This window comes from Pleurodeles waltl, chromosome 1_1 (assembly GCF_031143425.1).
Source record: "Pleurodeles waltl isolate 20211129_DDA chromosome 1_1, aPleWal1.hap1.20221129, whole genome shotgun sequence".
Taxonomy (NCBI): Eukaryota; Metazoa; Chordata; class Amphibia; order Caudata; family Salamandridae; genus Pleurodeles; species Pleurodeles waltl.
In genome coordinates this window covers 199990407-200016203 of record NC_090436.1, presented here as the reverse complement: position 1 = coordinate 200016203, position 25797 = coordinate 199990407, and the positions used below count along the sequence as shown (strand labels likewise).

General features: G+C 46.3%; 1 protein-coding gene across 1 annotated transcript in view; it reads left to right on the top strand.

Moving 5' to 3' along the window:
* Positions 1-25797, top strand: part of SLC45A2 (solute carrier family 45 member 2) — a 323571-nt gene that overhangs the window by 89264 nt on the left and 208510 nt on the right. Inside the window, exon 3 of the mRNA XM_069220574.1 lies at positions 1608-1936. Within this exon, the coding sequence (XP_069076675.1) occupies positions 1608-1936 (329 nt within the window). The remainder of the gene's footprint in view (positions 1-1607; positions 1937-25797) is intronic.

The following is a 25797-nucleotide window of genomic DNA, read 5'->3' as shown; positions in this document are numbered from 1 at the left end:
ACACATCATAATTAGAGTTATGTATTTAGGGCCTTAGCTTAGCAAGGGTCTGGGCCTAGTTGCCTGGTCTCATATTAAACTGTATTTTTCTAACGTGTAATGTGCTGTTTTCCTGAAGGACACAAAGCTGTACTTTTCCAGAAGTTGTGTGTGTAGCCGTAGTAAATTCTTTCTCATGAGAACCGACTTGTTCAAGGAGACGTTCTTGCTGAATGCAACAGTGTAATTCTTAACCGGTGCAAGGTTACAAAAGTAGGAGAAAACAATGGAGACACTGACTGGATCGCAAAGTGTAACTTTTCTTACCTGACATTCCAACCGATGAAGACGTCAAAAACATGGACCAATCCTCGACATGAGAACTGTGGTTTGTGGAAAATTCTAGCGAAATGCATGAATGATTATTGGACAGAGATAACAATGCACCAATTATTATCCAATGAGGAGTTAAGGGCAAATTAGACAGTTTTGATTTAAACGCACGACCCAAGAAGAAAAGGGGCCATTCTTTTGAGACTTTGCCGTTTATTCTTCCTGTTACCATAAACCATCCTATACCCATCCTTACCTGATACTTACTTCTCCTCCATATGAGGGAAGATCCTATCCCTTAGCTACGCTATATCGAGACTTTGCCCCGTCCTGTCTCTGCTGAGGATAAATCGACTGATGTCCTGAGGATGAAGACTGACTCTGCTTGCTGATCTGTTGGATTGGTAACTATCTGATGCAAAATTGTAATTGTCTGTTAGCCTTTCTCTCTAGGTACCAACTGCTATTCTGGTAGAGGCCATAGTTTAGATGTTTTCTAAATTTGTGTTTCTAAATGTTTTGCATGAAGCCCAACATGTTAATGCTAATTAGAGGTTAGTTAAGGTTATCACAAATATCCTACGCAAATAGACAAATGACTGAGTTTTTGCTTTGTTGAATCATGTACTACTGAGACTTTGCTAAGTTGCTTCTTATTGATGACGTGTTAATACTGAATCAATATTCTTTATGCATTGATTAATGGCGTTCTAATTGCAAATCTAAAGAGTTACTAATGAGATGAATTGCTAATGAGATTAACAGAAATTAACATTAGATTGTAACTAATAGGGAAATAAATATCCTAACACTTAACTAAATTGGTGTGGTTATTCATGACAGAAAGGTCATGGTGTGTTCAACTTATTGATTCTTACTAAATGTTATTGATTGGGTTGCTTATTAGTTATTGAAATTATTGATCGGTTTATTGATCTATTGATTTGTGATGCCAAAAAGATATCTCGTACTGGGAAGTCCCCGAACGTGGTTCAAAGGATCGTCGACATAAACGCGTCTCCTTGTAAATTTACTTATCAAGGCTCTGACGCGCTAATCCCATCAGGCCCAAAAATAGAAGTCAGGGTACCAGTTTCACTTGTAGTCCTACACACCAGGTAGGGGTACATACCTGTTCGCTATGCAGGGAACATTTCTGCCTCAGCATCCATGTAAGGATTATTTCATTATGTCTAGTAGGAAATACATTACTTGTGCTCTTCTAGTAATTATAAAACTGGATACATATTCAAAAACGGTCTGCCATGTTTTAAATGTCTATTTCTGTTTTTTAGGGTTTGGCGGAGCTCTAGGATATGCCACCGGTGCCATTGATTGGGAACCAACCTTTCTGGGATCTCTGATGGGTTCTGAATTTCAGGTCATGTTCTTCATAACAACGCTTGTGTTTGTGGGATCTCTTGTAGTTCATTTATGCAGCATCCCTGAAACTCCTCTGGTGAACGACATAGAGGAAATCAGGCCTCTTTTGAAAAAAGAACTTTTTAAATATGGCTCCATAGAGAAAATTGGAAATGGATATTACACACCCACAAACGAAAACCATGAAAAAAATCCAGTCACGTTGCTAGGAGAAGCCAATCTAAGCGAAACAGATTCACAGGTAATTCATAAGGTGAAAATATTATTTTATGATGATAATATAAATTAATTCGCAGGGACTATTTATTTAAGAAATTGCGAAACACGAGCCTTTTGGGCAGTTGATTACTCATTCTGTACTTGTAGTTTTGAATGCCCAGAGAAGAGATGAAACTCACAAGCCAAGTTAAAATAAACCTAGAGTGGATTGGTAAAATAAGTTGAACTCGTGCTATTAGTTTTGAAAGTTTAATTCGCAGTTTACATCCTTTAATTCCTTAGATCAGTTTTACAAGTTGAAGGAACTGCAGTGTGCACAAGCTACTTTAAACACCCGGCAAAACCTTGAAAGAAATCTCACCAATGAATACTGGTATAAGACAGTCTACTTTTGTTTGTTACAGTTTATAAATATGATTGCATGCCCCTGCATATGTGTTTCTTGTAATGCCGTAAATATCCTTGCATATATTTTATTAGGATCCGGAGACCGCCAGACAGCCCACACCCCCCCACCAGCTATACGCAGACTGACAATCTTACTTGTTGGAAGACGTTTTTTATTACCACAATTTTTAGTATTCTCATAACATCAAATCATAAATCACTTCACTTAAAACTTCAATAATATTTACAAAACATGAACTACAAATCAGTAACCGTATATCTTTTTCTGACAGGATCCCTTCCTGTCCTGAACACCATTGGACCACACAAGTGAACCGTACCTCACCTGTATCCCTAGGAGGGGCGGTTACCATGACTACACCGTTCCTTGTCCTCACGCTCCGGGTTCCGCCCCCTGTAGAAGGCTGGCCTGGTTTGTAGTGGTACCAAGGGGTACTTACACTCTGCACCAGGTCCAGCTATCCCTTATTAGTGTAGAAGAGGTGTCTAGCAGCTTAGGCTGATAGAAAATGGTAGCTTAGCAGAGCAGCTTAGGCTGAACTAGGAGACGTGTGAAGCTCCTACTATACCACTGGTGTCATATGCACAATATCATAAGAAAACACAATACACAGATATACTAAAAATAAAGGTACTTTATTTTTATGACAGTATGCCAAAGTATCTCAGTGAGTACCCTCAGTATGAGGATAGCAATATACACAAGATATATGTACACAATACCAAAATATGCAGTAATAGCAATAGAAAACAGTGCACACAATGTATAGTCACAATAGAATGCAATGGGGGCACATAGGGATAGGGGCAACACAAACCATATACTCCAAAAGGGGAATGCGAACCACGAATGGACCCCAAACCTATGTGACCTTGTAGAGGGTCGCTGGGACTGTAAGAAAACGGTGAGGGTTAGAAAAATAACCCACCCCAAGACCCTGAAAAGTGGGTGCAAAGTGCACCTAAGATCCCCAAAGAGCACAGAAGTCGTGATAGTTGAATTCTGCAAGGAAGACCAACACCAGCAATGCAACAACGATGGATTTCCTGACGAGAGGACCTGTGGAACAAGGGGACCAAGTCCAAGAGTCACGATCAAGTCGGGAGTGGGCAGATGCCCAGGAAATGCCAGCTGTGGGTGCAAAGAAGCTGCCACCGGATGGTAGAAGCTGTGGATTCTGCAAGAACGACAAGGGCTAGAAACCTCCCCTTTGGAGAATGGATGTCCCACGTCGTGAAGGGTCATGCAGAGTTGTTTCCGTGCAGAAAGACCGCAAACAAGCCTTGCTAGCTGCAAGGGTTGCGGTTAGGGTTTTTGGATGCTGCTGTGGCCCAGGAGGGACCAGGATGTCGCCAATTACGTGAGGGGACAGAGGGGGCATCCAGCAAGACAAGGAGCCCACTCAGAAGCAAGCAGCACCCGCAGAAGTGCCGGAACAGGCACTATGAAGTGGAGTGAACCGGAGCTCACCCGAAGTCACAAAGTAAGGTCCCACGACGCCGGAGGACAACTCATGAGGTCGTGCACTGCAGGTTAGAGTGCCGGGGACCCAGGCTTGGCTGTGCACAAAGGAAATCCTGGAAGAGTGCACAGGAGCCGGAGTAGCTGCAAAACACGCGGTTCCCAGCAATGCAGTCTAGCGTGGGGAGGCAAGGACTTACCTTTACCAAACTTGTACTGAAGAGTCACTGGACTGTGGGAGTCACTTGGACAGAGTTGCTGAGTTCAAGGGACCTCGCTTGTCGTGCTGAGAGGAGACCCAGAGGACCGGTGATGCAGTTCCTTGGTGCCTTTGGTTGCAGGGGGAAGATTCCGTCGACCCACGGGAGATTTCTTCGGAGCTTCTAGTGCAGAGAGGAGGCAGACTACCCCCACAGCATGCACCACCAGGAAAACAGTTGAGAAGGCGGCAGGATCGGCGTTACAATGTCTCAGTAGTCGTCTTTGCTACTTTGTTGCAGTTTTGCAGGCTTCCAGCGCGGTCAGCAGTCGATTCCTTGGCAGAAGGTGAAGAGAGAGATGCAGAGGAACTCTGATGAGCTCTTGCATTCGTTATCTAAAGAATTCCCCAAAGCAGAGACCCAAAATAGCCAGAAAAGGAGGTTTGGCTACCTAGGAGAGAGGATAGGCTAGCAACACCTGAAGGAGCCTATCAGAAGGAGTCTCTGACGTCACCTGCTGGCCCTGGCCACTCAGAGCAGTCCAGTGTGCCAGCAGCACCTTTGTTTCCAAGATGGCAGAGGTCTGGAGCACACTGGAGGAGCTCTGGGCACCTCCCAGGGGAGGTGCAGTTCAGGGTAGTGGTCACTCCCCTTTCCTTTGTCCAGTTTCGTGCCAGAGCAGGGCTGGGGGATCCCTGAACCGGTGTAGACTGGCTTATGTAGAAATGGGCACCATCTGTGCCCATGAAAGCATTTCCAGAGGCTGGGGGAGGCTACTCCTCCCCTGCCTTAACACCTTTTTCCAAAGGGAGAGGGTGTAACACCCTCTCTCTGAGGAAGTCCTTTGTTCTGCCTTCCTGGGCCAAGCCTGGCTGGACCCCAGGAGGGCAGAAACCTGTCTGAGGGGTTGGCAGCAGCAGCAGCTGCAGTGAAACCCCTGAAAAGGCAGTTTGGCAGTACCCGTGTCTGTGCTAGAGACCCGGGGAATCATGGGATTGTCTCCCCAATACCAGGATGGCATTGGGGGGGGGGGCAATTCCATGATCTTAGACATGTTACATGGCCATGTTCGGAGTTACCATTGTGAAGCTACACATAGGTAGTGCCCTATGTGTAGTGCACGCGTGTAATGGTGTCCCCACACTCACAAAGTCCGGGGAATTTGCCCTGAACAATGTGGGAGCATCTTGGCTAGTGCCAGGGTGCCCACACACTAAGTAACTTAGCACCCAACCTTTACCAGGTAAAGGTTAGACATATAGGTGACTTATAAGTTACTTAAGTGCAGTGGTAAATGGCTGTGAAATAATGTGGACGTTATTTCACTCAGGCTGCAGTGGCAGGCCTGTGTAAGAATTGTCAGAGCTCCCTATGGGTGGCAAAAGAAATGCTGCAGCCCATAGGGATCTCCTGGAACCCCATTACCCTGGGTACCTCAGTACCATATACTAGGGAATTATAAGGGTGTTCCAGTATGCCAATGTAAATTGGTAAAATTGGTCACTAGCCTGTTAGTGACAATTTGGAAAGAAATGAGAGAGCATAACCACTGAGGTTCTGATTAGCAGAGCCTCAGTGAGACAGTTAGTCATAACACAGGTAACACATACAGGGCACACTTATGAGCACTGGGGCCCTGGCTGGCAGGGTCCCAGTGACACATACAACTAAAACAACATATATACAGTGAAATATGGGGGAACAAGCCAGGCAAGATGGTACTTTCCTACACAACCGCCCCCCCCCTCCCAAACGAAGGACAATAAGACTAGCCATGACCTGATGAGTCTTCATTGTCTAAGTGGAAATATCTGGAGAGTCCATCTGCATTGGAGTGGGTACTCCCAGGTCTATGTTCCACTGTATAATCCATTCCCTGTAGGGATATGGACCACCTCAACAATTTAGGATTTTCACCTTTCATTTGTTTTAGCCAAAGTAGAGGTTTGTGATCTGTCTGAACCATGAAGTGAGTGCCAAACAGGTATGGCCTCAACTTCTTCAGTGCCCAGACCACAGCAAAGGCCTCCCTCTCTATGGCAGACCAACGCTTTTCTCTAGGGGTCAACCTCCTGCTGATAAAAGCAACAGGTTGATCCTGGCCCTCAGAATTAAGTTGTGATAAGACTGCCCCTACCCCTAATTCAGATGCATCAGTTTGGACAATTAATTTTTGGGAGTAACAGGGGCTTTTCAGGACGGGTGCAGAGCACATGGCCTGCTTTAGCTCCTCAAAAGCTGTCTGACAGGTAGCTGTCCACAATACCTTTTTAGGCATTTTCTTAGATGTGAGGTCATTAAGAGGGGCTGCAATGGAGCCATAGTTCTTTATGAACCTCCTGTAATACCCAGTGAGGCCTAAGAAGGCTCTCACCTGGGTCTGAGTTGTAGGGGGAACCCAATCTATAATAGTTTGGATTTTACCCTGAAGTGGTGCAATCTGTTCTCCACCTACAAGGTGTCCCAGATAAACCACTTTCCCCTGCCCTATCTGGCACTTTGAAGCCTTGATAGTGAGGCCTGCCTTTTGCAGGGCCTCCAAACCTTTCCATAGGTGGACCAGGTGATCATCCCAGGTGGAGCTAAAGACAGCTATATCATCTAGATATGCTGCACTAAAAGCCTCCAACCCTTGCAGGACTGTATTCACCAACCTTTGAAAAGTGGCAGGTGCATTTTTCAACCCAAAAGGCATTACTGTGAATTGGTAGTGCCCTCCAATGGTTGAAAATGCAGTTTTTGCTTTTGCATCCTCTGATAATTTGATCTGCCAATACCCTGCAGTCAAATCAAAGGTGCTTAGATACTTGGCAGATGCCAGTGTATCTATTAGCTCATCTGCCCTGGGTATAGGGTGAGCATCAGTTTTGGTTACCTGGTTGAGACCTCTATAGTCTACACAAAACCGCATTTCCTTCTTTCCATCTTTGGAATGAGGTTTTGGTACAAGTACCACAGGAGAGGCCAATGGACTTTCAGAGTGCTCAACCACTCCCAGTTCAAGCATTTTCTGAACCTCCTGTTTTATGCAGTCTCTGACATGGGCAGGCTGCCTATAGATCTTACTTTTGACAGGCAAGCTGTCTCCAGTATCTATAGTGTGCTCACACCAAGAAGTGGTGCCTGGCACAGTAGAAAAGAGTTCAGAAAACTGACCCAGGAGATTTATGCAGTGGTCTTTCTGCTCAGCAGTAAGACAATCTGCCAAAACTACACCTTCCACTAGAGCATCTTGTTCTGTGGAAGAGAAGAGATCAGGGAGAGGGTCACTCTCTTCTTCCTGTCCTTCATCTGTTGCCATGAGCAGGGTGAGATCAGCCCTGTCATAGTAGGGTTTTAGGCGATTGACATGGAGCACCCTAAGGGGACTCCTGGCAGTGCCCAAGTCAACCAAGTAGGTGACTTCTCCCTTTTTCTCAACAATAATGTGGGGTCCACTCCATTTGTCTTGGAGTGCTCTTGGGGCCACAGGCTCCAAGACCCACACTTTCTGCTCTGGTTGGTACTGAACCAGCACAGTCTTCTCGTCATGCCATTGCTTTTGGAGCTCTTGGCTGGCCTGAAGGTTTTTACTGGCCTTTTTCATGTACTCAGCCATCCTAGATCTTAGGCCAAGTACATAGTCCACTATGTCTTGCTTAGGAGTTTTTAAAGGTTGTTCCCAACCCTCCTTCACAAGTGTTAGAGGACCTCTTACAGGGTGTCCAAATAGGAGTTCAAAGGGGCTGAAGCCCACTCCTTTTTGGGGTACCTCCCTGTAAGCAAAAAGGAGGCAAGGTAACAGAATATCCCATCTCCTCGGAGTTTTTCAGGGAGTCCCATTATCATTCCTTTGAGAGTTTTATTAAACCTCTCAACCAGTCCATTTGTGTGTGGATGATAGGGTGTGGTGAACTTGTATGTCACACCACATTCCTTCCACATGGCCTTTAAGTAAGCAGACATGAAATTGCTTCCCCTATCTGATACCACCTCTTTTGGGAAGCCCACCCTGGAAAAGATTCCCAGGAGGGCCTTTGCCACTGCAGGAGCTGTAGTGGTCCTTAGAGGAATTGCGTCAGGATATGTGGTGGCATGGTCCACTACCACCAAAATAAACCTATTGCCTGAAGCAGTAGGAGGGTCAAGGGGGCCAACTATGTCAACCCCTACCCTTTCAAAGGGAACCCCAACCACAGGCAGTGGAATAAGGGGTGCCTTTGGAGTGCCACCTGTTTTGCCACTGGCTTGACAGGTTTCACAGGACTTACAAAATTCCTTTGTGTCCTCTGACATTCTAGGCCAATGAAACAAGGGGACAAGCCTGTCCCAAGTTTTCATTTGCCCCAAATGTCCAGCTAAGGGAATGTCGTGGGCTAGAGTTAGGAGGAACTTTCTGTATTCCTGAGGAATCACCAATCTCCTGGTAGTTCCAGGTTTTGGATCCCTTGCTTCAGTATACAAAAGGTTGTCCTCCCAGTAAACTCTGTGAGAGTCACTGACATCCCCATTTGCTTGTTTGACAGCTTGCTGCCTTAGACCCTCTAGTGTGGGACAGGTATGCTGTGCCACACTCAGCTCCTCCCTGGCAGGCCCCCCTTCACCCAAAAGCTCAGCAGTGTCTGCTTCCAGCTCCTCTGGTGTAGGTTCTGCACAGGGTGGAAATTCTTCTTCCTCAGAAGTTGAATCTACTGTAGAGGGAGGGATAGTAGGTAGTGTTTTACCTATACTAACCCTAGCTTTAGGGAGCACTTGGTCCATTCTTCCAGTCCTTTTTGCTTTTTGGCCTGAGCCCTGGTTAAAGCAAAAATATGCCCAGGAATGCCCAGCATTGCTGCATGAGCCTCCAACTCCACATCTGACCAAGCTGATTTCTCTAAATCGTTCCCTAGTAGACAGTCTACAGGTAAATCTGAGGCAACCACAACTTTCTTTGGACCAGTAACCCCCCCCCCAGTTGAGATTTACAACAGCCATGGGGTGGCTAAGTGTGTTGTTATGAGCATCAGTCACTTGGTACTGGTGACCAAGTAGGTGTTGTTCAGGGTGGACCAGTTTCTCTATTACCATGGTAACACTGGCACCTGTGTCCCTGTAGGCCTGAACTTCAACACCATTTATTAGGGGAAGTTGCTTGTACTTATCCATATTAAGGGGACAAGCAACCAAGGTGGCCAAATCAATGGCACCTTCAGAGACTAGCACAGCCTCTGTGGTCTCCCTAACAAGACCAACCCCAACTAAATTACCAAAAGTGAGCCCAGCTACTCCCTTGGATTGGCTATTAGTAGGTTTTCTCCCACCACCACTGCTATTACTAGGGGCACTAGGTGTAGCAGCAGGGGTTGTGGCAGTGGGAGGCTTGGTGCTTTTCTTTGGACAACTGGGATCTGTTGTCCAATGGCCTTTTATTTTACATAAATAGCACCATGGTTTCTTTTCTTTGTTTTGATTTGAAGAGGATTTGGGCCCACCACCCCCACCAGAGTGTTTTTGTGGGCCTGATGAAGACTCATTTTTAGATTTGTCCCCACCCTTGTCAGAAGACTTACCATCCTTCTTCTTGCCATCCTTGTCACCCCCTGTATGAACTTTTCTGTTCACCCTTGTTCTGACACATTTGTCTGCCTTCTTTCCCAATTCTTGGGGAGAGGTCAGATCAGAGTCTACCAGGTACTGGTGCAACAAATCAGACACACAATTATTAAGTATATGCTCTCTCAGGATTAAGTTATACAGGCTGTCATAGTCAGAAACTTTACTGCCATGTAACCACCCCTCCAAGGCCTTCACTGAATGGTCAACAAAGTCTACCTAGTCTTGTGAAGACTCCTTTTTGGTTTCTCTGACCTTGATCCTGTACTGTTCAGTGTTTAAGCCATAACCATCTAGGAGTGCATTCTTAAGAACTGTAAAATTATTGGCATCACTTTCCTTTACAGTAAGGAGCCTATCCCTACCCTTTCCACTGAAAGATAGCAATAGGATAGCAGCCCACTGCCTTTGAGGGACCTCCTGTACAACACAGGCCCTCTCAAGTGCAGCAAACCACTTGTTAATGTCATCCCCCTCCTTGTAAGGGGGAACTATCTTGTGCAGATTCCTAGAATCATTCTCTTTTACAGGATGACTATTTGGAATACTGCTGCTGCCACCATGGGGTCCTAACCCCAACCTCTGTCTTTCTTTTTCTAAGTCTAAAGATTCCCTGTCTAGAGCCAGCTGTTGCTGTTTAAGCCTCAGCCTGGACTCTTCCACTCTCAATCTATTGAGTTCCCTTTCTAACATTCTGTCTTCAGGGAGGGTGGGTTGGGCATGCTTTGACACAGAAGAATGGTGTGAATGAACAGAGGGAGACCTGTCCCTAACAGATGGCACTCTAACACCCTGGCCTACAGAAGTCACACTCCTACTGTGATGAGAAGTCACATTAGTACCAGCTATGCTAGGTGGCCTGCTAAGGGGCAGGTTGGGAAGGTATCCTTCTAACCCTTTTCCTAGGGGTGCCCCAGAATCAGAGTGGGAACCATCAGCTAATTTTTCACCAGAAGTGCCAACTAAGGTCTTATCTTGTTCAATGAGCATATTAACTAACAGTTGTCTTGAGGCATTCTTCCCTACCCCTAAACCTCCATCTATGCAGAGACTCCTTGCTTCTTTCCAGCTAAGGTTGTCATAAGCTATGCTGGCCAGATCAAGAGTTTGGCCTGTACCAGACATGATAGACAAGAGTTTAAGGGACAGAAAAAGAAAAAAAGTTTCAGAACTTTTTAAAGAACAGAGAAAAACTTTTAAAACTTTTTAAGAACTTTTTGAAAGTTTTAGAGGTACTTTTCAGCACTTAGAAAAAGAGTAAGAGAAGAAAAGCAAAACTTTTTGGTTAGGTGTACATACACTGAACTTGTTTTGTATATTTTTCTCTTATGAAAAGTACAATATGACAAAGTGGTAAGTAGTTGCAAGTACTTATCCCACCGCTGCACAACCAATGTAGGAGGCTGGCCTGGTTTGTAGTGGTACCAAGGGGTACTTACACTCTGCACCAGGTCCAGTTATCCCTTATTAGTGTAGAAGAGGTGTCTAGCAGCTTAGGCTGATAGAAAATGGTAGCTTAGCAGAGCAGCTTAGGCTGAACTAGGAGACGTGTGAAGCTCCTACTATACCACTGGTGTCATATGCACAATATCATAAGAAAACACAATACACAGATATACTAAAAATAAAGGTACTTTATTTTTCTGACAATATGCCAAAGTATCTCAGTGAGTACCCGCAGTATGAGGATAGCAAATATTCCCAAGATATATGTACACAATACCAAAATATGCAGTAATAGCAATAGAAAACAGTGCACACAATGTATAGTCACAATAGAATGCAATGGGGGCACATAGGGATAGGGGCAACACAAACCATATACTCTAGAAGTGGAATGTGAACCACGAATGGATCCCAAACCTATGTGACCTTGTAGAGGGTCGCTGGGACTGTAAGAAAACAGTGAGGGTTAGAAAAATAGCCCACCCCAAGACCCTGAAAAGTGGGTGCAAAGTGCACCTAAGTTCCCCAAAGAGCACAGAAGTCGTGATAGGGGAATTCTGCAAGGAAGACCAACACCAGCAATGCAACAACAATGGATTTCCTGACGAGAGTACCTGTGGAACAAGGGGACCAAGTCCAAGAGTCACGATCAAGTCGGGAGCGGGCAGATGCCCAGGAAATGCCAGCTGTGGGTGCAAAGAAGCTGCCACTGGATGGTAGAAGCTTTGGATTCTGCAAGAACGACAAGGGCTAGAAACTTCCCCTTTGGAGGATGGATGTCCCACGTCGTGAAGGGTCGTGCAGAGGTGTTTCCGTGCAGAAAGACCGCAAACAAGCCTTGCTAGCTGCAAGGGTCACGGTTAGGGTTTTTGGATGCTGCTGTGGCCCAGGAGGGACCAGGATGTCGCCAATTGCGTGAGGAGACAGAGGGGGTGTCCAGCAAGACAAGGAGCCCACTCAGAAGTAAGCAGCACCCACAGAAGTGCTGGAACAGGCACTACGAAGTGGAGTGAACCGGAGCTCACCCGAAGTCACAAAGTAAGGTCCCACGACGCCGGAGGACAACTCAGGAGGTCGTGCACTGCAGGTTAGAGTGCCGGGGACCCAGGCTTGGCTGTGCACAAAGGAAATCCTGGAAGAGTGCACAGGAGCCGGAGTAGCTGCAAAACACGCGGTTCCCAGCAATGCAGTCTAGCGTGGGGAGGCAAGGACTTACCTCCACCAAACTTGGACTGAAGAGTCACTGGACTGTGGGAGTCACTTGGACAGAGTTGCTGAGTTTAAGGGACCTCGCTCGTCGTGCTGAGAGGAGACCCCGAGGACCGGTGATGCAGTTCCTTGGTGCCTTTGGTTGCAGGGGGAAGATTCCGTCGACCCACAGGAGATTTCTTCAGAGCTTCTAGTGCAGAGAGGAGGCAGACTACCCCCACAGCATGCACCACCAGGAAAACAGTCGAGAAGGCGGCAGGATCGGCGTTACAAGGTCGCATTAGTCGTCTTTGCTACTTTGTTGCAGTTTTGCAGGCTTCTAGCGCGGTCAGCAGTCGATTCCTTGGCAGAAGGTGAAGAGAGAGATGCAGAGGAACTCTGATGAGCTCTTGCATTAGTTATCTAAAGAATTCCCCAAAGCAGAGACCATAAATAGCCAGAAAAGGAGGTTTGGCTACCTAGGAGAGAGGATAGGCTAGCAACACCTGAAGGAGCCTATCAGAAGGAGTCTCTGACGTCACCTGCTGGCCCTGGCCGCTCAGAGCAGTCCAGTGTGCCAGCAGCACCTTTGTTTCCAAGATGGCAGAGGTCTGGAGCACACTGGAGGAGCTCTGGGCACCTCCCAGGGGAGGTGCAGGTCAGGGGAGTGGTCACTCCACTTTCCTTTGTCCAGTTTCGTGCCAGAGCAGGGCTGGGGGATCCCTGAACCGGTGTAGACTGGCTTATTCAGAAATGGGCACCAATTGTCACCATGAAAGCATTTCCAGAGGCTGGGGGAGGCTACTCCTCCCCTGCCTTAACACCTTTTTCCAAAGGGAGAGGGTGTAACACCCTCTCTCTGAGGAAGTCCTTTGTTCTGCCTTCCTGGGCCAAGCCTGGCTGGATCCCAGGAGGGCAGAAACCTGTCTGAGGGGTTGGCAGCAGCAGCATCTGCAGTGAAACCCCTGAAAAGGCAGTTTGGCAGTACCCGGGTCTGTGCTAGAGACCCGGGGAAGCATGGGATTGTCTACCCAATACCAGGATGGCATTGTGTGGCAATTCCATGATCTTAGACATGTTACATGGCCATGTTCGGAGTTACCATGGTGAAGCTACACATAGGTAGTGACCTATGTGTAGTGCACGCGTGTAATGGTGTCACTCACAAAGTCCGGGGAATTTGCCCTGAACAATGTGGGAGCACCTTGGCTAGTGCCAGGGTGCCCACACACTAAGTAACTTAGCACCCAACCTTTACCAGGTAAAGGTTAGACATATAGGTGACTTATAAGTTACTTAAGTGCAGTGGTAAATGGCTGTGAAATAACGTGGACGTTATTTCACTCAGGCTGCAGTGGCAGGCCTGTGTAAGAATTGTCAGAGCTCCCTATGGGTGGCAAAAGAAAAGCTGCAGCCCATAGGGATCTCCTGGAACCCCAATACCCTGGGTACCTCAGTACCATATACTAGGGAATTATAAGGGTGTTCCAGTATGCCAATGTAAATTGCTAAAATTGGTCACTAGCCTGTTAGTGACAATTTGGAAAGAAATGAGAGAGCATAACCACTGAGGTTCTGATTAGCAGAGCCTCAGTGAGACAGTTAGTCATAACACAAGTAACACATACAGGGCACACTTATGAGCACTGGGGCCCTGGCTGGCAGGGTCCCAGTGACTCATACAACTAAAACAACATATATACAGTGAAATATGGGGGTAACATGCCAGGCAAGATGGTACTTTCCTACACCCCCCCTCCAAACACCAATCTGTCTCGGGGTGTAACGGGGCGGCCAAGAGCGGGAGCCCCATGGTCCCCCCAGCGATCTGGGCTCCCCTACCCCTTAATCTGGTGAGTTCATCCGCAGGTTGGCTCAGGACTTCAGGATCCTATCCCTGGTCTCCTCCCGGGGCTCCAGCCTTGGGGACCCCTCTGTTGTTTCTGGTCACTTTAATAACTCACTTTCCGCCATGAGGGGGACCAGGGCCCCAAAGGTCCTTCGCCCTCCCTACCCACGAAAAGACTGCGAGCATAAAAAGCACATGTCAGAAATGAACTGACCGGTACTGGCATCAGACAAATGCACCATATCCTTGTGAAACATGTTAGGGCTCTTCAAGAGTTTGTGAGGAATGTTCCATAAGCGCCCTGGACCTGGGCATAGTTTAGCCATTTCTGCATTAAGTCGGCGTACTGAGACATTGATTGTTCTTGATTTGATTCCTGCACCCCACTTGCGTCGAGGCACCATGTGAGACCACGCAATTGCCGCGTTTGGGTACTGCTTTGCCAATTTCGTGATCTCCATAAATATTGTTTCTCTCAGTGCCTTGAGACCCATTCGCACCAAGTCATTGCCTCCTATGTGAATAATGATGAGATCCATGAACTGGAGTCCCTCAAATCCTTTTGCCAATGTGACCAGCTGTTGCAGTTGGGCGATTCCCATTCTGCCAACTCCGCACCAACGGAAAGCCATGCCTTGAGCCAACGCCGGATTCGGCTCACGGAGCTGTTGCACCCTGTAGGCTGCCTGTCGAACAAACGAATGCCCCAAGACCCATACTACATGAAGTGACATTTAAATGAAACAAAAAGAAAAGTGCATGAGGAGATCATACTTCAGTAACCATTTTTTGTCGTGGAACTTTTGTTTATACTAGTTCCGGCCTAATGTACCTCCTATAGCAATTAGATGTCCAACGACCGATACACTTCACCTTGGACACTGACAGCCCTGTGCTAGCTGCCAACGTAGCTGTCCCAATTCTAAAGGAATGCGAGGAGTACCCTTGTTGGTCCACCCCCATTGATCTCAGCGCTACTTTCAAAACCTCTAAGAATTGGTAGCGAGAAAGACATTCCCCATTAGCATGGACGAACAAAGCGGAAGAGCCTGTCGGCGGCCGGATAGAGAGGTAAGATCTCATCAGTTCCACAGGGCAAAGGGGGGACCCAATAGCAGCACTGAGTGTAATGCGCACTCCTCTTTTAATCTGGTCCGTTTTAGACTTGCGCAGGACTATAAACAACAACTCTGGACTGACCACCACGTCGCCCCACTGCAACCCTCCTGTGTGATCCCTCCTGGAGGAGCCCACAAGTTCACTGATGCGGAATGCCCTGTAGAAGGATACCGTGAATGCTGCTGAAAATAGTGCTGACTCCGTCTGCGAAGAGCAAACTACCGGGAGAGTGCGAAGAAGATTCTCCAGCAGTACCGCTGTTATCAGGCGCCTAGAGTCTGACCTAACATTGTCACCTCTGGCCCAACCCACTAGAGCCCGTTTAATAATAAAAGTGTTTAGCGGGGCCTCCATGTTCCTAATTTTAGCGAAAAAACGGATCGTGGCCATGTAAGATTTTGCACAAGAAACTGGTCTCCCCTTGTCTTTCAAATGCTATAGAAATGCGCATATAGCTGATTCTGAAAACAAGCCTGAAATTTGTTGCACCTGCAAGAACCGCCTGTACTGGTAAAAATTGTTCTCAGAAGCCCTTCTTGTACACGCTGCTAAAGATGTTGCTACTAAGCCTGGTAGGGCGGGACATCAATCTTCCACAGAGATTCTGGGAGCTCCGTCATCTTCTCCTTCACCTGAGGGTGATACCGCAGAAAGTCCTGCATCAATGAGCGAGACAGGGCGTCAGCGGCATTGTTATAAATCCCTGGTACATGCTTAGTCCGGAATGTAATGTTGTACTGTAAACATGTTAAGATTAAACGTTTTAGGAGACAGAGGACCAGTGGGCATGTAGCCCTTTGTCTATTAATGGCTTCTACCACAGCCATGTTGTCAGACCAAAAAATATAAACCTGTCCTTAAAATCCTCCGCCCAGATGGTGACTGCAACAATAATAGGGAAGAGTTAAAAAAAAAGGCTATATTCTTTGTCAAGCCCATGCTGACCCACTCGGTTGGCCAGTCCGCCCTGCACCAGAGAGGGCCCAAGATTGCACCAAAACCCACTGCATCCGTATAAAGCCCCAGAGTAGAGCTTGAAACCGCCGGATGGGGCCAAATTAGAGCTCCATTTAAGTCCTGCAGGAAAACCTCTCACAACTTTAAATCCTCCTTGACCTCCAGCGACAACCGAGTTTGATGGTGCTTCTCAGACAACCCAGCCATTGATCTAGCGATGGACCTAGAAAAGGGGCGAGCCATGGGAATAATTCTTAAAGCGAAATTCAGATGCCCCACCAGCACCTCCAATTGGTGAAGGGTGACTTTCCTTTGAGATAACATCATTTTTATGGACTCCTTGAATACCAGTAGCTTATCCTTAGGCAGGTGACACTCACCTGCCACCAAATCGATCTCAATCCCTAGGAAAGTAATACAAGTTGCGGTCCCTGCTGTTTTTTCAGGGGCCAAAGGCACCCCAAAGTCTTTAAACATCGTGGTCAAGACCTGGAGTGCCCACCCACATTTCTCTGATCTAGGCGGACCCAATACTAGGAAATCATCCAAATAATGTATGACATTGAGGTGCCCGGTGCGATTTGAAAAGGTCCACTGTAGGAAGGTGCTAAACTGCTCAAAATATCTGCACGATACACTGGAACCCATGGGCATGCATTTATCATAAAAATACCCTCCATGGAATTGAAAACCTAGTAGATGGTAATCCTCAGGGTGAACCGGGAGAAGTCTGAAAGCTGATTCTATGTTGGTTTTTGCCAACAAAGCCCCATGGCCTAAGGCCCTCCATTTTTCCAATGCTTGGTCAACAGTCGCATAGCGGACCAAGCACAGCTGAGGATCGATAGCATCATTCACCAATGCTCCCCGAGGAGCAGACAAATTATGAATTAGCCTGAACTGTCCCGGCTCCTTCTTAGGAACAACCCCCAAAGGATAACAAACAAAGCCTTTTAAAGGCGGGAAAGGTAAGGGGCCTGCTAACCTGCCCAAGGCCATTCCTTTTAATAACTTCTTGGCCACCACTCCTGGGTTCTGTAATGCGGATACTAGATTCTTGCAATGGTTAACTGGGGAGACATTGGAGGCCGGGATTCTAAAACCAAAGGAAAAACCATGTGCTAGTAATTCTGCCGACCCAGTCGCAGGATAAGCCTGTAACCATGGGAGCAGAGCGTCAAACTTAATGGGGAACGGCAAAGATGATTCAGTTAGAGGGCTTTTTCCCATCTCTGCTTTTTTCTTTGGATTTTTTGATGCATTTAAATTCTGGGTGAGAGGGGTGTCCACAAAAGGAACAGTTGTGCCTAAATTTGCAAGACCCTGTAGGGCACGAACATGTCTTCCTATTGAACGCCCAACAGGATCCTTTCTTCTCGCGTAAGTATTGTGCACGAAAGGGCTGCCTCCCTGGTACCTTGTTATTAACGCATTCTAACCAGACATTCACCTCCACCTGGTCCCAACCAATAGATGGGTCTCCCACCTTAGCCCAGCGAAAATCCCTGTTGTATTCCAACCAGGCAGTGCCCCCATAAGTGTGTTGTGCCTTCAATATTTTGTTGGCATAGCAAATCATTGCAATACCCAAATCAGGTTTATTTTCTAACATCACTGACATGAATAAATTGAAACCGAACAATCAGCTCGTAATGCTCTCCTCCACCTTGGGTTTTTTGTCCCCTGAAGAAGACGCCTTAACTTCTTTATCTTTATTTTCTACCTCCCTCCTTTTTGCCCTGATTAATTAAAATATGTCCACAAATTCCCCTTTCCAAATCTTTTCCTTTATTTCCGCACTAACATGCGCTGCCAGCTTACCTGGTCTTGACAGTAATGCATCGATGGCTGGCCCCTCCTTTGCCAAATTATCTTTTTCTGGAACCTTGCTAGTTTCGGTCGACCCATTTGTAACTAATGGGGTTAGTAGGATTCACAGCGCCCGGTGCCGGCGTGACACTCAGGCTACTCAATGCCACCTGCAATGGAATTGAGCTATGTGCTGATGACAACGCATCTACCTGGCGCTTCAGTTCCGTTATTGAATTCTGCAAAGAATCATTCAAATTCCAAGGAGTTGTAGGCGGGGGGGTTACTAGCCTGGACATTAATATTTGCTAGTAGTCTAGACACTTCCAGCAAGGCTTGCGTTGTTGGATTTTGCACCTGCGCAGGCTGTGGGAGTAACTGAGGTGTCGGAGATGCCATGGTTAGTGCTGCTGACGTTGAAACCACTGGCAAAGGGGATGGTGGGACCCCTGGCTCCATTAAGGGTGACAGAGAAGCCAATGGTTTACGTATATTGGCTAAAACTTCCGCTACACCTAGACCTGGTGACGTGATCGCTCTCCTCTTGATGCTCGGACCGCCTGCTCGCAGAGGGAACTGGAACCTCTGGCAACGCAACCTGCTCCGACAGACTAACTACGGTAATAGAGGACTGTGAGGTTGGGGCCCTCCCTTTATTTCTGCGCTTCACTGGGGGGGGGGGACACTGCGCGAGGAGCTACGTGGGACCGTCTAGGACGACTGCTATTAGTCCCATTAACTTCGTTATCTGATGCTGCATCACTACTGTCAGTCTCATTGTTGCCTAATTTTTAAAGAACCATCTTCAAGAGCTGGGATAATTCTGGGTCCCTCCCTTTTCTTTTCCCTGCACTAGCCTTGTTAAATGGCATGATTTAAGGAAGTAACAGCGACTACCCTGCAGTGCACCTAAAATGATTATTTATTTATTTTTACACAAAATTCAGCACAATGTATACAAAGGAGTTAATGATGTACCAGTAATCAAAATGACAACATTTAACAGTTATTCAACCACCATTAAAACAGCATGAATTATTTCATTTAACTGGTCAGGAGACTAGGTCAAATGAGACCACAATTAAAGGCCCCAGGCCAGCTCACATTCACCAGCCAGAAACCTGGCTAAAATTACTGTATTTTTAGCAACTGTCACTTGAAGAGGAAACTATGCCTCTTTAAATACACTGTTGCGTGATGTTATATGTAAACTCAAAGAAACACGATGGCTCTTTAAATAAACCCAGGCGCACACAATTAAATAAAACAGTAACTGACCAATTGCTAAATAATGTACATGCCCATAATGTTAGAACCAATGAACTGCACAAGCCGTAACTTTGGGAAAATCAATTACTAGGATTACACAAGAAAAGCAAGCGGTGACCAAGGAAACAGTGGTGGGCTGTTACAGGGTAATCAACCACAGAGGGAATCAAAAACGATATCATAAATGCCAAAAACGTTTTTTTATTGTAAGGGTAATCACAACAGGTCTTACCGAGCAACTAAATTAATTAAACCAAAGCGCAACCAAAGTGGTATTCCTAAATAGAACAGACGATTTTATACATATGCAGCAGCGCGCGGAGAAACACTTTGAAAACAGGCTCCAAATTGGACTCCGCTCTAGACACCCACTCTATACTTACGCGCTGCCCCCGTAAACCTGTTTCCAGCTCCTCCTCTCCCTCTGATACGGCCGTCAGCTCCAGGAACAAACAGCAGCTCGAGCGACTCGTACTGCCTGCGTACACCCGATCCCGGCTCCTCCACCACAGTCCCTGATCCGCGTCAAGGAAACACCTCAATTGACCAAAACTGCAAGGTGGGTGTGTTTGAAGACAAAAGCCAGTTGAGTCCGAATTTCAACTGCGCGCCCCCGCAAGCTCCAGCCGCCGCACCACCGAAGGAAGAAGGACAAGCCTTCTTGGGGGGGGCTCTTAAATAGCACCCCACTGGTACGCGGTGGCTAGAACCAGCTAGCGGCTAACGCAGCCGCTATGATCTTTTCCCTGTCTGACTTCCGCCCACACGCCTCGCGAGGCTCGAGGGCGGAAGTCCCTGGCCAGCCCATCGCACAACTAGTGCGGAGGGGAGCGTCGGGCCTCGGGGACCCCCGTCTCCTATTGGGCCACGCCCCCCCCCATGTTGGGGGGTGCCTGACCCTCATAGGTTGTTTGTTAGAAATAGTTCAGTATATTGGACGGTAACTGCTAATATTTCAAAGTTATATCGTGTGACCACAAAATGCTCTCATGTTCATCCTATAGGTCAAGACTCCCCTATATTCCATTTGTGACACAGCAAGCTGTGCCCTTGGTTTTATATTTGCAGCTCCTGTGGCTCTTAAAAATCTTTTATAACAAATTGTAGAACTGATCAGGGCTACAGCAGATTATGAAAATGCCTGTCCTACAGTTTCTCAGTTGACCACGTCATTGAACTTCCCCAACAATTGTAGAAAGCACCAGCTGGACAGCAGATTTATGTCCTTCTGAAGATGCTGACTGAGATGGCTTTCACAGACATGTTTGACTGCCCCCACATTAACAAAGTTCTCTGCTATTAATGTTGATAGATATTATTCTGTTCAATAAGGAAGAGACTAAACACTTCCTCACCAACCATTGGCCGGCGATAATACCTGTGAGCAGCATATTTTCTTTTAAGAATATGAGGGGCCAGGTGGTGGTTTCAGGGTTATAACTGGCATGATTTATGGTTGAAGCAGAAGAAAAGAGGTTCTGTACAGCTGATTGTGCAGCTGGCATTCTGTTCACATTCAAATTATATTCCAAAAGAAGAATCTAAAAATCGAACCGTACCTAATTGAACACAAATATGTGGTCTTTGATGATTGCCCACCCTAAGGCGATGTAAGAGTTTGAAGGATGCATTGGAATAATCTAAGTGAGTCTACAGAAGAAGTTTGAAGAGGCACCAGAAGCAGGAACTTCTGAGAACATAAACTTGCAGTCTCGCTTTAAGATTGGAGGAACGCAAAGCACCTGGCCATTTCCTGAGTGTTGCTTTTTATAGACAGTGGAATCCATTCTAGCCTGTTCCTCAAATGGGACTTACTGTCCCACCTTTTGAGGTGCACCTATGGGGACAAGATTGGCCTTCTGGTGATGAGGTGGTAACAGTTTGAGAGCACACTTGTGGTAGCCACAATCCTAGACAGCGTGACTCCTATTGTTAGAAATGGGGTCTCTAGTTGATAGTAGTTTGCACCCTGGCCAGGTAGGGACCCTCACTGTAGTCAGAGGAAGGGAGTCGCACACCTAAGATAACCCCAGCTCACCCCCTTGGTAGCTTGGAATGAGCAGTCAGGCTTATCTCAAAGGCAACGTGTAAAGTATTTGTACACACACACACAGTAACACAGTGAAAACACCACAACAGTACTCCACACAAGTTTAGAAACATAGCCAATTGTTATCTGATTATAACAAGACCAAAACGACAAAAATCCAACGGACACAAGCAAAGATATGAAATTTTAAAGGTTAAATCTCAGTAAAAGAGCTTTAGAAACACAATATCTCTTGGCTGAGTTGTTCCCAACAGCCCAACGCCACTTCCAAGGGAGTTGCATGGATTGCAGGGTACCGTACCTTTGGTAAACAATGAAACAAAGATGTTGCATGGAGTCGGGGAGGTGAGGCATCCCTGGAACTGGTGTGGCGTCAGTTCTTTACTGCTACTGGGAGGTTAGGTGTTGGTTCCTTATGGTTGTAAGAGAGGTGATGCGCGTCGGTGGCGAGGTTTCTGTTTCTTACAGTCCGGAGGAGTATATGAATCCAGCAGGTCAAGACATGCAGCGTTGACTTTGTGGTGTAGTCACACCACGGGGCCTCAGGTGCTGCGGCAGAGTCAGTAGGGTGTCCCGGACGTCGGGGATACGGCACTCGGGACTCTCACTGTGGTGGGACTTCGTGGTTGCTGCAGGGGTGTCGGGCCTGCATCGTTGGTCGCAGTCACACTCAGCGGGGAGCACAGCTCCTGGTGCAGGCAGCGGCGTGAAGTCAGACAGCGGTGCTGATTCCGAAGTTGCCCTGGAGTCGATGCACTTGGTTTCTTCTTGGTTTCACCAGAACTCACTTTCAAGGGCCAATGGACTGGATTTGTTAGGACTCTCAGCAAGAAAGCCCAGGTGCTGGCAGAGGAAGATTTTGATGTCCCTGAGACTTATCAACAAGTGGCAAGCTCAGTTCAATCCCTTGGAGAACCTTGGAAAGCAGGATGTAGAAAGCAAAGTCCAGTCCTTTCACTCCCAGGGCAGAAGTAGAAGCAGCAGGCCAGCACAGCAAAGCAACTGGCAGAATGCCAGGCCTTCCTCAAACATCCAGCTCTTCTCCCTGGCAGAATGTCCTCAGTCCAGAAGTGTTCTGAAGTTGTGGGGTCAGCAGTCCAATGCGTATACTCATTTCTGCCTTTGAAGTAGTCAAACTTCAAATGAAAGTCTTTGTAGTGCACAAGACCCTGCCTCTCCCTGTCCTGGCCCCAGACACAATCTAAGGGATTGGAGACCATTGGGTGAGGACAGGCACAGTCCTGTTCAAGTGCAGGTGTTGGCTCCGCCTACCACTCTAGCTTAGTATGACCCATCAGGATGTGCAGGACACACTCCAGCTCCCTTTGTGTGACTGTCTCGAGTGACTTGACAAACAGCCCAACTGTCAGTATGACCCAGACATGTATTCAGCAGACAGGCAGAGGCACAGAATGGTTAAGCAAGAAAATGCCCACTTTCTAAAAGGGGCGTTTTCAAACTTGCAATCTAGAAACCAACTTTACCAAAAGACATATATTTAAATTGTGAGTTCAGAGACTCCGAACTCCATATCCCTATCTGCTCCCAATGGGAAATTACACTTAAAAATATCTTAAGGCAATCCTCATGTTGTGGTATGGGAGAGATAGGCCTTGCAATAGTGAAAAACTAATTTAGTAGTATTTCACCTTCAGGACATGTAAAACACACCAGTACATGTCCTACCTTTTAAATACACTGCTCCCTGCCCAATGGGCTGCCTTGGGCCTACCTTAGGGGTGACTTGCATGTAGCAAAAGGGAAGGTCAGGCCGAATTATCAGTACAACACTGCACACACAAATATTGCAGTGGCAAGTCTGAGACATGTTTACAGAGCTACTCCTGTGGGTGGCACAATCAGTGCTGCAGGGCCCACTAGTAGCATTTGATTTACATTCCCTGGGCACACCTGTTGCACTATACTAGGGACTTACTAGTAAATAAAATGTGCCAATCATGGAAGAACCAATCACCAATAGAATTTAGACAGAGAGCACTTGCACTGGTCAGCAGTGGTAAAGTGCCCAGAGTCCGAAAGCCAGCAAAAACAAATGCAGCACACAGTAAAAAACAGGAGGTCAGAGGTGAAAAGTTTAGGAATAACCCTGCAAAAAGGGCTGTTTCCAACACCTGTTATGCAAGCACGCACCACATTCTTACTGACTATGCCCTGAGCAAGGGACAAACAATAATGCCCATGACAAAAATTGGATGGGAGTAGGGATGAGCACCTACTACGAGTCATGATGTGCTATAGAGCATCAAAAAATAACTTGCCTGTCTAGATTGTGTTTTTACAGTCAATATCCCTTCATTAATAATTGCCTCTTTAAGTTAAAGTGAACTCTGTCATTCAGAGAGAAAGGGGGAGGTTCTGTTGATTATAAGGCTGCTCTAACATATCCCGGAAGGCACTGGCCGAGCCAATTTGCGTTGTGTGTGTGAAGCGTGGATTTAATTCCAATCTCTGCTGCTTGGATTTGGGTGCACTGAGAATGCTAGCAATAATGTATGTCCATTAATGGCCAATGTAAAAAATATTTAGCTTATATGCGTCCTCCTGGTTGTAACTCACTTCCTGAAAAAAAAAAGAAATTGTAGGAACTACCATGCTGCTGCCTGCACATTGACATCAAGCTCGCATGTAAGCTTATAGTTGCCTTACACTGAACTTCACCTGCTGGAAAACATGTCTGCCATTACCTGGTCCAAGATTTTGCTACTTGGTTTAACACAACTTTAGATGTTATTACAGCTCCTGCCAGACCAGTGGTATGCTGATTTTGTTTACTCATCAGTGATTTCTCTTTACTAAATTAGTTACATCACATATTTGGACAGTGCTCAAATAACAGGTAGACACATTTACTTGGGTAACAATGTGTCCCTTTGCATTCATTGTCTAAGCATCCTACATACAAGTGAAGAAAGGACAAAAAGGACAGGAACAAAAATACTCTTACGCCAGTTACATATGAAGCGAAGGCACATTCATTAACTAGGATGTACACTACCTTTACCTTTGAGAGTCTGGTGACTGTTGTGGTGGTCAATATGGGCTGGTGATTGGTGGTGCTGGGAACCAACCTTTGCTTTTGCATCACTGTGATTATGGTCATTATCGTGCCCTACATACAGTTTTTGTGAATCAGGCCCAATAGATCATAGAAGATGCCAGTGAATTACATTTAGAAATTCAGGAGTAATTCACTCCTAAAATAGGAGTAAGACATAACTATTCAAAAAAAGCATTTGCAACACAATGGGTCTCGCATTTGCTCGAGTTAGAGCTATTAGTGTTGTAAATTCATAACTGGACTTTTCTTGCCGCATAAATTGAAAATGAAAAGTAAAATAGTTGACATAAGCGAGCCTATTCAAAGCACCATGGCTGCCATGACCATGAGCGCGAAGGAGAGACACAAAAAGAAAAAGGTTTGCTCACAACCAAATGTATCGGCAGTTGCGCAATTATCCATGTAACAGGGGCAGTCTGCAAGGCAGTTACAAAACCCCTCCCATGGAGGGACAAATGTTAAGCAGTTACCAATGATAAAAGATTTTTAAATCCAAGCCCACAAACGAGTGAACACGATGGGTGTGCGTGGTTAAAAGCCCACTCTACCTGAAAAGGCTCGTCACAGGATGTCACTGTTTTAATCTGTGATAAAACGGTACATATTGTGCTGCTTTTTAATCTGTTGCTCATAATGTGGGCACCACAATTCGTTCTTGCACGAATAGTGATAGTGGGGGCAAGATATGGCTTAGAGGATATTTCGGTATTTTTCTGTGATGCATTCATTAGTAGTTGTGTGGTCCATTTTGAGTGCTCGGTTATTTGTTTGAAGTGGATAAACTGTGGTCAGTCGGCTGGCAACATTAAGTAATAGCTGTTTTTATTGCTTGGAAGGAAATTGCTTTATCCAGTGTTATTGTTTGCTTTCAGAACCATAACATAAGTGCATGATTACAGTAGCTGTAATTATAGCTATCTGCGGTTATATTTTCAAAATAACTTATGGTCTGTCATCTCTCATTGGCCTCTTTAAACAACATATAATTTAATGTACGAAATACGCATGCCTCCTTACCTCCTCTTTCAAGTCGTGCAATTTGACCTGCTGAAGCTGAATGGAGGATGGACTTATTTGTACCTGGTAGATACCAGGTTGTATAAAATCGTTTTAAATTATAATTCCGACCACTTTGAACAGGGCACGAGTCGAGGGTAGACGCGGGTAGATGACATCTACCTACTTGTTTCATAGGGTAGACACCGTCTACCCTGCCCGGAGTATGAGCCCCACAAAAGTATGCTAAACATGTCCCGGTTTCATTATTAGATTAGACACATTCAGCACCGCCTGCACGCTATTTGCATTCGTAAGGATTAGATAGCACCGTTCAGCGATTCTAGCTGGGCACATTATAAAGGCGTTTCCTGTCTTGGTGCAATTGAGAGCCACACACCTAAATGCAATGGAGGGGAAACAAAGGCACACCACTTATCACCTCGCAAGTAGTTAAGAGAGGCACGCTTTTGACTT